The following is a 14,546-nucleotide window of genomic DNA, read 5'->3' on the forward strand; positions in this document are numbered from 1 at the left end:
CTCGCCCACTAAGCCCGAGCTGGTGCAATGTAGACGTGGCTGCTGTTCAGTCGTCGTTTTCGCGTATTTGAAGCAGTCAAAGTGCTTATCCTGCGGCGCTCCCGTGGTAGCTTCGTGACACCTTCTTCCTGGCTGTGCTTTGTGACGCCGTCCTCGGTACTGCAATGCCGACAACGGCCGATGTTATGCTGAAGGTTGCTCGGTCTTAGCCGGCCGATAGCAGCACAGATATGCTAGTATTAGCCAGTCCGTGACTGTTATTGCCCTTGTTGTGCAAACGGTTTTGGTATGCTTGCCACGTCCTCGGTTCTGTTGCAGTACGTCTGGACGCCTTGTGCGGCGATATGATGGCCAAACATCTCTTGAGAGACCGAAGTCTCCGAGTTTCACATAGATGTCATCAGCATGCCAATGTCTCACAAGGATATGTCTCACAAGGATATTACTCGGCTTGATGTCGCGATGTACAATTGGCGGCTTGGGTCCATGGAAGTACACGAGTGCCGACAGGCACTGACGGGTGATTTGTACCTTAGGCACTCGCCCGTAGAGAGATCTGCATCAGGCAGTCGTACAGCGTCCCACCGGGGACGTACTCAAAACGCAATCGAGGCAGCGAAGTGAAAGCCGAGTCAATGAATGCCACGATATGCTCCGAGCAGGATATCAGAACTGCAGCTCCAGTCACGAGTTGGTACACTATTAACGAGGGGCCCCGAGCATCATCCTGGAGCTTGAATGGGCCTTGACTGCAGTTCCATCCCTGAACCTGCGATACCTACAACCACCGAACCTCATTGGCCGCCATCGTCAATCTCCTCGTCATGGGCAGGCAGTTGCAGAACCGCGAGCTTTCTATCTCAACAACTACCTACTTGACTCTTCTTGTGTCGGTTCGTCGAGCTTCAAAGTTAAGTAGCCCGTGTCTACATGTAACAATGAACTTCGGGACCCTTTTCCTCAGACTGTCTTTGGTTTGAGCTTGGTGCAATCATGGACGCTCTGAACACTTCCAAGTAGCAGCAACTGAGGAAGTTAGGGCCTTTATTTCACTGGCGGACTCTTCCTCTACTTAAAGACACCCTTCAGAACACACCAAAAATATGGACGAGAGTAGGAGAACCACGGAGGGCTAGACTCCGCAAGTTCCCAGCGGCGAGTCGCATCACCAAACCAGATGTCGGCAGCATACGCCGACGTGTCCGCAAGCAGAGGATCGGAGGAGCGGCATTGACTCATTAGACTTTATCATTGTCCGTGACGTTTCCTGAAGACGTCCAGAGGTGCAGTGAGATGTGCAAAATAAGAAATGCCCAATGAACGGATAGCCGTTGCCGCCAACGCGCCATGCAAGTAACTGTGCGCAATGCCACTAATAATTACACAGCTGCCCCGAGGGGGGAAGAGCGATAGCCACAAGTCGCCCCGGTAGCCGAGTCCGCGAATTGCGAGAGAGGAGCCGATGGGGTATTCGAAATGATCAACGGCGTCGAGACAATTACCCAACCGACTTCGAGTCGCTCATCACCGACAGTCGTTTCTCAATATCCGCCCGACCTGCCGCTGCGCGGGGGCTGGTTAATCCGGACGACCGTCTGGCCGGACTGCTCGAAGTCGAGGTACTGCGACTGTGAGCCGTCCGGGCGGCGGAGGACGGGCGGCGTGGCGGGCGGCATGGGCCAGGCCATCTGGCCGGGGGCCAGGGCGGCGCTGATGGCGCTGCCGGTGCTGATGCTGCTGATGCTGCCCGCGCTGACGTGCGCGTGGGTGGCCGAGGCGGCGGTGGCGGCGGCGGCCCGCGGGTCCGGCGGCTCCTGCACGGGGCGCGAGGTCCGCACGGCCCCCGGCGAGAGCATGCTCGTCGGCGTGAGCGGGGAGACGGGCGACGGGGTGAAGGCGCCGCTGCTGGCTGCCGAGCCGGTCGTGATGATGGATACCCGGTTGCTGTCGCGCCGGGCCACGTTGGGCGGTATGGCTAGTGGTTGTAAGTAGCCTGTTTGGGCCATGGGGGTTTGTGACCGCGGGCCGGTGCCATTACGAGCGGTGGCGGCGGCGGCGGCGGCGGCGCCACCGGCTCCAGCTGCTGCTGCGGCTCCCATCGCTGCTGTTGCTTCGGGACTAGGACTCAGCAGACTGCTTCCCATCCCATCAGGGCCTGGCGTATCCATGCGCTGGAAGGCGCCTGAACCCCCGCCGAGCTTGCTGCCGAACGGCCCCAGCAGTCGCTGGACGGCAGCAGTCCGCCTGAGCCGGTAGAGAAGGAGGCCCAGGAGGGCCAGGAACAATAGCAAACCCACTATTTCTGGTCAGCAGTCCGGACAACCTATGACAGGCGCAGCGTGGATTGACAACTCACCGACTATACCCGCAATTGCCCCCGGGGGCAACCCACCGCCAGAGGCCCCCCCGTTCTGCGCAACAGACGCACCAGACCCGACGCTCGTGGCGCCTGTCCCGCCAACGCCGCCGATTGTAGGCGCCGTCGATGCCGTCGTAGGCTCGGACGCAGATGGCGCGCCAGTCTGCCCTTGTTGGTCAGGCGCGGGGGACTCGGAATCGGTGCTGGTGGAACTCACTCCGGATTCTGCGGGGCCCCGAGACAGTGTCGGGCTCGTGCCGAGTCCTGCATTGCCCGCGCCGCTGTCACCCGACTGCCCGTGGTTCACTGAAGTCGACTGGGCGTCGGGCTTTTCGGAGCTGGTGCCCGCCGGCTTGGGTTGTGTGGTCGGCGAGGGAGTGGGAGAGGGTGCAGGGGCTGGATGTGGGGAAGTCTTGGGGGGTTGTGTCGCAGCCGGCGGCGTGGTGGCGGGTGGTGTTGCGGCGGGCGGCGTGGTTGCGGGCGCCGGCGTCGTCTTGGGCGTGTTCGTCGTCCGTTCCGGACTCGGCGAGGTCTGCCGCTTGGTGGTCGGAGTTGGTTTGCCATGAGTACTGGATGTCGGACAGGCCGCAGGCCAGAAGTAACACCACATGGGCTTCGACGCCTGCCCGGGCGGTTGCCACGCCATGTTCCCGCCCCTGTTCTGTCCACCACGCATGGGCAACCCGAGAGAGCTGCGCTTCACGGTACTCACACCATCATCGGCCCGCAGATCCCTGATAGTCGAGTCGTCTTTGAGTCTTCCAGGTGCTGTTCGGCTTGCTGTTGTGTTAACGAGAGACGGATGATGACGATGCCCAGCGGCGTGATCAACCCGCGTGCGAAGGCGCGTGGGAAGGGAGAAAGCCCCCAGCGTCGCAGCTGAAGGGCCATGCCTACGGATATGGAAGGGTGAACCCAGCTCAGTGACGGGGGAGCCCGATGCCTCCGCGGGGGCTGGCGACGGCCAGATGTGCCCGGACCTGCATAAGTGGTAGCCAAGGCCCGCTAGCCGAGCCCCGTTGGTTGCAATGGTCCCTGGCGCTTGTCCCGACTGGGCGTTGCACAGACAGCCATGGGGAGATTTGGCACCCAAAACAGCGCGCGTGGGCTTAATTCAAGATGCTATACTATGACCTCGGGAATCGCGAGCGAACTCGAAGCCAGAACCAGCGCAGAAAATAAAACAAAAAAGTTCGACAGATTTTCTGTGTGATGGCGGATTGCCGTGGCCATGATGATCCGACGGGCGCGCAAACAAGCAAACACCCCGTCCGTTTTGCTGGTGCCGTTTGGATGTTGCAACCAGTCCGGGGAATGGTTCATTGTTTGGATGCAACGCAGCGCAGCGCAGAAACGCAGGGGCAGGCACCGCACAGCAGCTGCGCCGCTTCGACAAGGCCTGCCCCGCTTCGGCATGTCTCCGACTCGCCTTCTTCGCCTTTGCGCTCAGTGTGCAGCAACAAAATCCTCAACGAGGACGGCCACAACCGGGGAACAAATGACATCTCTTAGCGCTCGGGAATGCGACTTGATGAAGAGCACGCGAAATCGAGGAGTCTTCATCCGATCTGACACAATGTGTGGGGCCGCCGGAGCTTCGACACGTGGGCAGAGCACCGCGACGAGCCTTTCCAGATCTGGCGATTGGGGACCCTGGCCCTGAGCGTTAGATTATCACCCTGGGGCCCTGGCGGCGGCTGATCCTTCTAATCTCATTCTCGGGGTCTTGCGGCGCCATTCGCATCACAGCGCGGCCAATTTGGGCCAAGATCCCAGTCAATGGGCACCTTTAAACTCTCTGTTCCGTGGTTGCGTCTTTCGGCGTCGAGAATTTGGGTCCGCCATTGCTGTCCTCTCTAACCTCCAAGCTTACCTATATATCTCTGTCTCCATGCCCGGGTACGGCGGTTTCCTCCACCACCGTGATGCCGCTTGTCCTCAATGTGAAAAATGAGTGTGACTGGCCGATAACCCATGCGAAAAGATGCGCCCAACCTCCGAAGGATATATACAAGAGCCACATTGCCGATCCCCGACGAGAATGGCGAGCCAACGAAGTGTGGCAGGTACACTAGGAAATAACCGATAAAAGAAAATGCTAACGACAGGACCAACTACGATGCAAATGGATTCATTACCGCAGGCCTACGCTATTCGTAGCCCGCTCCACGCTGCCACACGCTGCGTCACAATCTGTCAGCATCACCCGCTCTCAGAAAGTCGCCCGACCGTTGGAAAACGAGGGCACTCACCTCGGGCCTGCTGGTGGCCTGGATACCGCATGATTTCCAGCGCTCTGATGCGACTGGTGCCCCGACAAGTTCGACGTCGACGACGCCGCGAACGGGCTCGGCGCCCTGGTGCTCCCGCTCTGCCGACTCCTCAGATGCTGTTGTGGTTCTGGCGGGTACGTGCCCGAGATCGGATCTATCGGTGCGCGGAACGAACTGCGCACCGAGTTCCGGGCGGAATCGCGGATCGATCCGCGTACCGAGTTCCCGTTTGAGTGCGGGTGACCCGAGTTCGCCGTCCCCGGGCGGATGTTGGCTGGGTTCGACACGGCCGAGTCGTCGTCCTCCAGGTCGACGCTCGGTTTGAACAGCTTGCCGTCCCCGCGAGCGGTGGCGCCGAGGGCGTCAAGTTCAGTTGTCGTGCCAACATGTGTCTGTGACTTCATGAAGGAGGTGCGATCGTCGTTCATGAACTGGTACCGCGTGTCGGGGTTGTTGTGGAACAGGACGATGCCGGTCGTGATGATCAGCATCAGGAGGAAAATCAGCGAGAAGGCGGCATTGGCAATCCAGAGGACTACGCCGACGACGCCGATGACCAGCCTGGGCAACCCAAACACGTCGGTGAAGATAAACAAGAAGATGGCATTGATGAAGTTCATGGCGCAGATGGCGATGTTGAACGAGTTGGTGCTCTTGTCCATCCACGGCCGCAGCACTGTCGACGCGATAAGCGCCGCTGCCTCGATGATGATGAGAGCCACGGCCTGGACGGTCCCGGCAGATTGGGCGAAGGCAATGAACATGCCCTTGACCAGGGTATATACCAGGACCGGCACGATGAAATAGTAGGCCGAGGCTCGGAACTGCACGTAGAGGAATCCCCACTTGTTCAGCGCTTGGGGGTCCGAGAAGAGGATGTAGGCAGGGTTGCGGTGAAGAGAAACGGAGCGGCGCGCTAGCCGGATCACCCTGTATGCCGCGTAACTCAGCGTGGCGAGGATGCCGAGGAAGAAGAACACGGCGAGCACCATGGCGGCGGCCGAATCGTTTTGGGTGAGTTCCCACAAGCAGAGGATGGTCATCTGTGGAAAGCCGATAAGCAGCATCCTGTAGAGAACGCCTGCCAACTGTCAGCGGAACACGGGTCACGCACAACTTGCCGGGCGAGATGCTTACCTTTGAGCACAGTCAGCCACCCGGCACGGAACTCGAAGAAGGCATCGCTCCTCATCAGCTTCGTCTTCACCGCGAACTCGCAGAAGCCCTTGAATAGTGCCACGGCAATCGCGGCGAACACCATGAAAATGTAAAAGAAGGTGAGGCCAGTCAAGAACAAGTTGGTCGATTCGATGCCGGCCCGGAAGGCCACTCGCTGAATTCCGTAGACGATGTAACTGCCGTACGAGGTCTGAGCGACGGCCCGCTTCGCCAATCGGCCAGCGTGCCGGCCTACGGACCGCCGAGCAAGGCCGACTGCAGAGTCGACCCCTGGAAGTGAGCGCTTGACCTTCTCCACTTGTACGGACACCTGCTGCAGGGTGTCAAGCAAGGTGGACGCCTCCCCGCCAGTTGACCGTTGGTACCACGTCAAGATGGTCTGAATGAAGCCGACATTGATGATGCCCATGCTCCACTGGAAATCCTGGGTCCACGACTTCACGGCCGGGGGAAGCGGCACACCGCAAAGACCGATCATGGCCTGCGCCTGGAAATACCCGAATAGGGAAATGGCGTTGGAGGCCACGTGCGAGGCCGCATTCGTGAAGCCCAGGCCGGACACGACGGCGGACGAGAAGATGGCGACGATGGCTACGGCGGCCGAGGCCCATTTGACGCCCACGAGGTCGACTATTCGTCGTCAGTCCTAACCAGCCTTCTTCCTAATCCCCAAAGGAAGCACAAAAGACCCACCTGTCTTCCCGTTCGAGATGTCAGCCTCCACACAGGCGATGCTCGGCCCGATGACGCCGTTCTCAGTCTTGTTGATGTACACCCTCACAGTGGCGTCGAGGTCCGGGAAGGTATACGCGATGCCCGGGATCTGGCGGATAGCATCCTCGGTGACGGGGAGGTTGAAGGGGTTGCTCAGCTTGCCCGACGTCATCGGGCACAAGCCCGCCAGGTTGGAAGTGCAGGGGTTGAGGGTGGTGCGGATAATCTGGTATCCGTAGGCGAGGATGCTGATGTCGAAAATGACATAACCTTCGATGGAGGACGTCGCGACCATGTTGACGGAAGCGGAGAGGTTATTCGGGGTGAAGACCACGTCGAACAAACTGGCGGTAAAGCCGGAATTTTCCTGGCATGCCGCCAGCGAGCTTGATCGGAGCACATCTTCGGCGCTTGCAGGGAGGACAATGGTCGCGAGGGAGGACAAAAAGAACAATATCGGGCTCGTCGTCGGGAGGCGCATCTTGGCCGGTGTGCCCGCGAGGGGCCCGTGGCGAGCTTGTGGTTTGACGTGATGTCGAGTCGGATCTCCGTGCGCCCGCGCCGGGGTTCGAGCAATCGCAGGAAAGCTTCCAATCACTCTGATCAGGCCGACATCCTCCAGCGGAGGTCAGGTCGCGGGCTCGTCCGGCCAAGGCTCGGGCTACAGTACGCGGGACGCGTTGTGAAGACGGTCGAGCAATCGGGCGGTTCGGGTCGGGTTCGTCGGCACCAGCTCGATTGACCTGTTTGGGTTGCGAAGAAAAGGCCGCAAGACGGCGGACCGGGAAACGAGCGACAGCGGCCAACAACCTCCTCCCACGCTACCAACAATACATGGAACACAAACACAGGCCGTTGCGAATGCGCTCAGTGCGAAACACTCAAGAAGTGCACAACCGCTTGATTGCTTAAAGATGACTTCGAATTGCTGGAAACGAGAGAGGTTGACCAAAACGAGTGGGGTTCTACCAGGATCCAGCTGCAGGCCGAGGACAGAGTCTCGTGTTTGAGCCAGGTTGGTCTGGACGATGGAGCGATGCAGGGGGCAGGAAATGAACTTTGGCTGGCCAACACGAGCATGGGTGGGGGGTCAAGGGGAGGCACGGAAACGGCGTGCCGAGACATTAGTGTAACGTATGGAGTTTACATTTCCGTACACTACTTCCTGTAAACACTGCGTTGGACTGAAAAGGCTATTTAGTGTCGAGACCGGCTGCCGCTTTGGGGAAGATGAGGTCATCTGGTGTACCCGAGGGCCAAAGGAAAAGTGGGTATTTTCGCAGCCCTCTCTTCTTCCAGAAGAGAGGGGCACAAAATTGCCGGACACCCCAAAAAAACCGGACACCTCCCCACCTAATTTTGTATACGAATGCGTCCTGGCACAGGGGATCACAACCGCGTCAACCGCATCAATTTGAAGCTATTGCCGCTAGCCAACTTGCAAGTGGTGATGTTTTTTATAGTGTTTTGACATGCCTAGATCTTCGAACCTCCTGCCCGAGCCGCATAGTGTACGCGCTGCCCACTAGCTCAACAACGCCCTCGCGCGCTACTATGCCAACTACCTTCGAGGTAAGGCCAATGGCTATACGATGCTTTCTCTTTGTATTGCGGCTAAGCGGTTTGGCTATAGTAAATCGTAGATTGCTATATATCTTAAGGCTCTTCGTGATATTAGCTCGTTGGCACTGAATACCTGTTGTATCGTTAGGTGGCTATACGTGCTTATAGATGTAGAAGATAGTGCCTTCGATATATATATAGAGTAGCTATCCACTTTAGGATCCTTGCCTATATAGGATCTTATCGAAGGCGCTACAAATCGCTTATAGGTATACTATATTCCTCCTATAGGCCTTATTAGCTATATCTAGTAGGCGCATTGGCGGTTTGATCATCCTATATACTTTATAACGAGTAGGAAGCCAATAGAGGCTATACGACTATCTACTTAGTAATAGATCAATAAGCTAAACGAGTTCTTCGACTACTATAAAGATACTATTAAAAGGTTTAAAATTATAGTAGCTAGTTGTTAAAACGTCGATGAGATAGGTTGCCGCTTAGCGATGTTGAGTAGGAAGTTCTAGATCCTAGCTATTAAGACGAAGAAGAATAGGAAGGTTAGGGGTTGTTCCTTAATATCGAGGGTCTATTATCTGTTTACTATACTATTTTCTTAGCTAGAGCTCCCCGACCTCTATAATAGGGAGTCGATAACTCTGATTAGTTATACTAATGCCGTTGGCAACGCTATATTTGTATATAGTATCTTTAAGTAGTAGCTAAACGAGAACTGGAACGTCAATAGCTTCGATAGCGAGATATAGTTCAACGCCTTGGAAATAGCGTTCAATAACTATAACATTATAGCCGACTAGATCTAGCACTTTAATAGGTACTCCTTCCAATACTATCCTATCGTTTAGGTGTATAAGCTTATATTCGAAGAGTAGTTTGGCTATAGCGTATATAGCTTCTAGAGCTCTAACAATATTATAGAATCTAAGTAGAATAATATATACCTTAAGGATCGTATCTACCACCTATTAGTGATAGATAGCTTCTTAGGGTACTATATATTAGATATCTACAAATACTGCCTTATATACGATATTATTATTAAGTTCCTACTATTGTATTTATCGTATAAGACATAGCTAATAGATATAGGTATATTCCAATATATTAAGAAGATATATTAAATATACCTTTGCTAGGTAGTTTGCTAGGGCAAGCTAACCTTTATATATATATAGTTCGTTAAAAACCTTTAGATTCGTTACCTTGCCTAGAGCTAAACCTATTATCAGTTCTAATATATAACTAGCAAATCGTTGATAAAGGCTTTATAAAGAATAGAATCATCTCTAGCTTTATAAGGTTAGGGATATAGCTATTGAACTATACTATCTATATCACTAAGCTCGAAGATGTTGACCTCTAGGCCAATAGCGTAGTATATCCTTCATTGCTTCTGAAGTAGGATCGCTAGGAGTCGGCTACTAAAGGCGTTGAACGCTTCTAAACTAAGTACAACGATATATTTAGCTTTCTAATACACCGTTATATTATAGATATCGCTACTACGATATAAGAAGGTTAGTTTATATAGAAGCATCTTACTATATTTATAGTCGATAATAAACAATGGCTAGTATTATATATTGTAAAGCAAGCTAAAGGGCGTTTAGTCTAGCTATCTAGCGTTGTTATTACTAGTATATCCGTCGAAGATATCTGCTATATATAGGCTATTTACGATTAGAGGTATATAGAGGCTATTACTAAGGAATCTCGTAAAGTAGTAAAGAACATTATATATATTAGGGAAAAGAAGCTTAAAAAGGAGTAGATAGAGTGGAAAAGGATACTAAGTAATAAGGTTATAGGCAATAGCCGCCTATAGATAGCAACCTTCGAAGAATTCCTTGAAAAGATTAGCTAGACCAACGACATTATACCTCTTGATCCTAATAACTATTTAATCTTCAATATATAGTATAGCGAGGATCCTCTATCTAAGCCCTTCTTCTTTATCGATATAATAGGCGAAGAACCGGATACCTATAGGCTAGAGCGACTACTATACGATTTCCTAGTGCTAGAGCTAGAGCTAACGCAATATAGTATCTAGGTAGGCAATGAATAAGAGCTACTTATCGACGAAGATAATAGCCTCTCCTAGATATAATTTGACGACGATAATGTCAACGATAATGTCGACGATAATACTAATTTGCTTCTATTATATAGAAGCACTTATAATAGCGAAGGCGCTCGCCAACTGGCCTATAATAGGATTAACAGGCTTATCGCGAAGTGGTAGGCATATAAGGCGAGGAGGCACGTAGCATAGGAAGCTTAATACCAAGAATCCATAGCCAGGGAGGATCATAATGGTTCGCTACGTATATAGATACGCCTAGATAGCAATAGCGAGCTAGTATCTATAGGTTTAGCCGCCTTATAGTAAGTAGGTAGCAGTCAAAGGCGCGTAGTCAGGGGAGCAGTCGGGGCGCGTAGTTAGGGTATATAAGCCAGCTATATATTATATAAGTATATTTCAATTTGATCTGGATCGAATTTTATTACGTTTTTAAACTTTTTGAGCTATCCTACGTATTTGCAGGGTGGTCGAATTAATGCGGTTGCGAATTGCGATACCTTGTGCCAGGACGCGATCATATATAAAAATGGGTGCGGAGGTGTCCGGTTTTTTTGGGGTGTCCGGCAATTTTGTGCCCCTCTCTTCTGGAAGAAGAGAGGGCTGCGAAAATACCCACTTTTCCTTTGGCCCTCGGGTACTGTGTAAGGTAACGTTACTGGAAGTTACCTTCGTTACTGTGGGACTCGCACCCAGTTGGCTGCGCCGACAGGCCAACAGGAAGGCTCTACGCAGTATGCACTTCCAGTTGTTTCCTGAACTGAAACAGAGAAGCGTCCGGGAGGACCGGCTCAAGTGTTGCTCCAGATGCGAACTCTTTCGGCATGAGCAAGCAACGAGTGAGGCTGCGTAGGCGCCAATGAGGTGCGGAATACTTTGCTCGGAAAATAAGGTATACTTGGGAGTTCGAAAGGGCGGAAATCCATTGTGAATCACAACTCGAGATACACGCTAGCTTCCACAGTTGTATATCCCGCACATCTGTTGAGAAAATAACGCTAGTTGATGTTACAACATACTCTACTGTACACTGCAAAATCTCCTACACGTGTACATATATTGTACGTAGTGTACGGATTATTCCGTACTCACCTCGTAACCTCCGTAGAATGAGTGTGGCTGTGCGCTCTCCCAAGCCAGGGTGTGACATCTCCGGAGGTGCGTACCTGTCTGAATGGGTTTGGCAGCCCATGGCCCATGGCTCCCTTCTTGCCACAGGAACTCGCTTGATAAATCGGCCAGCCAAATACAACAGATTTGAGTACAATAGATTTGATGCATGCATTGTATACTACACTGTGTCAAGGGATAGGGCGGGTTGGAGTCGCAGTGAGCACCCACTCTCGAAGTGATCAATTATGCTTCGGGCATTGAAATGGTTTCTGGAAGTCCAGGGCTGAAACATTGACATGGCTGCGTGGTCCAATCTGTCAGGTGGGAAAGTTGCGACAACAAACTGGTCTACACTCCTCCCTCTACCTTGCAGTGCCCGACAGTAGAGTAGCATGGGACGCAGGAGTGCGATGCTCTTCGACGCCGAAAATCAGGCTCCAAATGTGGTGGACCCTCGAATGTTTGCAAACAAACGCATCGTGTCTTCGTCTCCGTCCCGTTGGGACATTGCATCAACACCCTTCCCTTTCGAGTGAAAAGCTACGCTCTAATGACCTGTGGCGTAAATTATTTCTTTCCCTTGCACACTGACACTCTTGCATCCCTGGAGAGTCCGAGAGGCAGGAGCTTGTGCTTTATTGCGGGGAATGGAGAGCTTGATGCGTGGCAAACACAGCGGGGGAGTTCGTGGGCGCTCTTTATCTTATCGCTACCCTTCGCACTCCCTTCTTTGGTAGGCACCGCTGTCATCCCATCTCCCTTTGCTGGGGCAGACACCACTCACACCACAGTCCCCCAATCCCTCATGGACCTTCCGGCGGTTTGCCTCTGCTTGGAGCTTCTTCAACTGTTGCCCTAGCAGACCTTCTACCCGTTCGACAGTTACGGATCCGGCCTAGGCAACGCATAAAGACGATAACGTGAATAAAGCGCTCTTCGAGCCCGCTGGTCGCAGTAGCCTCCTCCGCCGAAGATGCGCACGGCTTGACTTGGGCACCTACCCCTCGCCGGTACCTGCCGCCGCCGCCGCTTTCGCCGACTTCGCTCCCTTCGTTCTCCCCGCATCGTTGACCAAGCCGCTGCAAGGCTCTCTCGCACGCCCACCATTCCGGTCGCTTCGATTGCCGCCCGCGCACTAGGTAGCGCCAGCCTCTGCGCGCTTCGCCGCCGCCACAGTCCCACGCCGGGCGCAGTCGTGGGCTTGATCGCTCCTCGCCGAGCACGTCTTGCAATCGCCTCGCCGAACATGCCTGCCACCAGCAAAAATGCCGCACCAGCCCCGGCTGCCGAACCACCGTCCAAGAAGCGCAAGATGGACGCCGTCGAGCAAAAGTACTATGCCGTCCGCGCCGGTTTCACGCCCGGCGTCTACACCAGCTGGTCTCTCTGCCAGCAGCAGATCACGGGCTTCAAGGGAGCGCAATGTGCGTTCCCGATTGTTTACTGCGACTCGTACGAGCCCCGCTAACGCTTTCCGCAGTCAAGTCCTTCCTCAGCTACGACGACGCCTTAGCGTTCGCCTCCGGGCGCAATCCCACCTCCGCGACTGACGGCTCGAAGCCACCTCGGTTCTACGGCGTCGCCGTCGGTCGCAAGCCAGGCGTGTACATGGACTGGTCGCAAGCACAGGAGGCAATCGTGGGCTGGAAGGGACCCAAGTTTAAGAAATTCGATACCCGCGCGGAGGCGGAGGCGTTTGTCCGTTCCTACGGCGCCCTCTCCAAGGGGACAAATTCGACCGTCCCGGAGGCCGGTAGCGAAGACCAAGTCGGTGCCGCTGAGAAGCGGCCAGCCAAAAAGGCGAAGACGACGCCCAAAGTTCCAACCGCCCGCAATGGTGTGGTGGTCGTCTATACAGATGGGAGCAGCCTGGGCAACGGCAGGAATGGGGCCACTGCCGGCGTTGGGGTATACTTTGGGGAGTCTGATCCGAGGTTTGGGCCCCGTTGTCCCTTTGTTGGAAACCATCGAGAGCGAATATTGACGACTTCCCAACAGGAACATCTCGGAGCGCTTGCAGGGCGAGCCCCAAACGAATCAGCGTGCCGAGCTGACAGCCATCCTCCGCGCCCTCGAAACGGTTGACTTAAGCCAAGACATGGAGATACGCACGGATAGCAAGTATTCCATCCAGTGCGTGACCGAGTGGTACATCAACTGGGAGAAGAACGGGTGGAAGACGAGCACAGGGCCGGTCAAGAATCAGGACCTCGTCCAGCTGATCCGCGACAGGCTGGACGCCAGGGAAAGCAAAGGCGGGAGGACCCAGTTCATCTGGGTCAAGGGGCATGACACGGACGTAGGCAACATCGCAGCGGACCGGTTGGCGGTTGAGGGCGCGAAGAAGTGATACCCATCGTACACTATTCCGTATACCCCCCATCGTCGTGGCGTTTCATGGTGGGGCTTGCATTCGCGGAGGGCGCATCGTTTCCTGTTTTACTGTTTTACACTATTACCCCGGTTCGCCCTCTATTTTCGGCGTTGCCCCTCAACAGGACTTCTTCCGTGCGCACCTCTGTCCTCATTGTTGGTGATGTGCTATGGCACAGGCGGGCCTCGCCTCACTCGCTGCTTCATGTTGGCAAGCTTTCCACGGCTCCACCAAGTCACTAACCGATACCTAGTGTAAACAGAGACGTAAACCTAACTGTGATCGGTTTCTCACCCTCGGCATATCGTTACCTCAGTACCGGAAAGGTATTAGTGACGGATTGACTGGCATACCAACATGGCCACTCATTTGGCCGCCTTGTGATAGTGTATTCCGTACAAAGTAGCAATCTGGGTGACGGGAACCAGAAGGCTGATGGCTAAAGAGGTCCCGCCAAGACCAATTTCCGATGTCCCCACAGATACTATAGCCGCCGCACTTAGAAGTAACTCCTTTTACCGCCGCTTAACAATTTCAACGTAGTGGTCCTTGCGCCTACGTCGCGCCAACGGCTACCTAGCCGCTAGTTTACATCTATGTATATCCTACCTACGTTTCCCTAACTAATCTGCGTCTATACCAACCCTCTATTCTACTTAGACCTACATTACAACATTGTATCGTCGTGGAACTATATATTTAGCCTATATCTAATAGATCCTATTAGTAAATTGGTTTGCTACCGGTGTATTAGTAGTTGCTAAGCATTTATCTAGCTACCAACTAGTATCCTACTATAGACTAACTTACATTATATAGCTAGCAACTAGAAGATGTACTTAGTAAGTTGTTTTACTATCTACCAAT

The 14,546-nt window shown here is 53.8% G+C and overlaps 3 protein-coding genes across 3 annotated transcripts; 1 reads left to right on the forward strand and 2 right to left on the reverse strand.

The window, feature by feature from the left end:
* Positions 1 to 1,541: 1,541 nt before the first annotated feature.
* On the reverse strand, positions 1,542 to 3,250 carry THITE_116310 (uncharacterized protein; the record flags this gene model as incomplete). The annotated part of the gene is made up of 4 exons (XM_003651068.1): positions 1,542 to 2,296; positions 2,357 to 2,522; positions 2,577 to 3,020; positions 3,074 to 3,250. The coding sequence occupies 4 exons, from the start codon at positions 3,248 to 3,250 to the stop codon at positions 1,542 to 1,544; spliced, it is 1,542 nt and encodes a 513-aa protein (XP_003651116.1).
* Positions 3,251 to 4,314: 1,064 nt separating this feature from the next.
* THITE_2111124 (uncharacterized protein) lies at positions 4,315 to 7,199 on the reverse strand. Its single transcript, XM_003651069.1, has 3 exons — positions 6,505 to 7,199; positions 5,770 to 6,441; positions 4,315 to 5,713 (listed from the first exon to the last, which is right to left on the reverse strand). Exons 1-3 carry the CDS (start codon positions 7,004 to 7,006, stop codon positions 4,608 to 4,610), a joined length of 2,280 nt encoding a protein of 759 aa, XP_003651117.1. The 5' UTR covers positions 7,007 to 7,199; the 3' UTR covers positions 4,315 to 4,607.
* A 5,159-nt stretch (positions 7,200 to 12,358) lies between these two features.
* THITE_2111128 (uncharacterized protein) lies at positions 12,359 to 14,312 on the forward strand. The gene is made up of 3 exons (XM_003651070.1): positions 12,359 to 12,729; positions 12,786 to 13,239; positions 13,304 to 14,312. Exons 1-3 carry the CDS (start codon positions 12,552 to 12,554, stop codon positions 13,653 to 13,655), a joined length of 984 nt encoding a protein of 327 aa, XP_003651118.1. The 5' UTR covers positions 12,359 to 12,551; the 3' UTR covers positions 13,656 to 14,312.
* Positions 14,313 to 14,546: the final 234 nt, after the last annotated feature.

This window comes from Thermothielavioides terrestris, chromosome 1 (genome assembly GCF_000226115.1).
Source record: "Thermothielavioides terrestris NRRL 8126 chromosome 1, complete sequence".
Lineage (NCBI taxonomy): Eukaryota > Fungi > Ascomycota > Sordariomycetes > Sordariales > Chaetomiaceae > Thermothielavioides > Thermothielavioides terrestris.

What these genes read in the sequence shown, in the direction of transcription:
- THITE_2111128 (XM_003651070.1), top strand. Translation starts at nt 12,552, where the DNA reads ATGCCTGCCACCAGCAAAAATGCCGCACCAGCCCCGGCTGCCGAACCA. An exon ending in GGGCTTCAAGGGAGCGCAAT is followed by an intron (nt 12,730 to 12,785) that starts GTGCGTTCCCGA and finishes CGCTTTCCGCAG; the next exon opens with TCAAGTCCTTCCTCAGCTAC. An exon ending in TTTGGGGAGTCTGATCCGAG is followed by an intron (nt 13,240 to 13,303) that starts GTTTGGGCCCCG and finishes ACTTCCCAACAG; the next exon opens with GAACATCTCGGAGCGCTTGC.
- THITE_2111124 (XM_003651069.1), bottom strand. Translation starts at nt 7,006, where the DNA reads ATGCGCCTCCCGACGACGAGCCCGATATTGTTCTTTTTGTCCTCCCTC. An exon ending in CATCTCGAACGGGAAGACAG is followed by an intron (nt 6,442 to 6,504) that starts GTGGGTCTTTTG and finishes GACGACGAATAG; the next exon opens with TCGACCTCGTGGGCGTCAAA. An exon ending in GTGGCTGACTGTGCTCAAAG is followed by an intron (nt 5,714 to 5,769) that starts GTAAGCATCTCG and finishes GACAGTTGGCAG; the next exon opens with GCGTTCTCTACAGGATGCTG.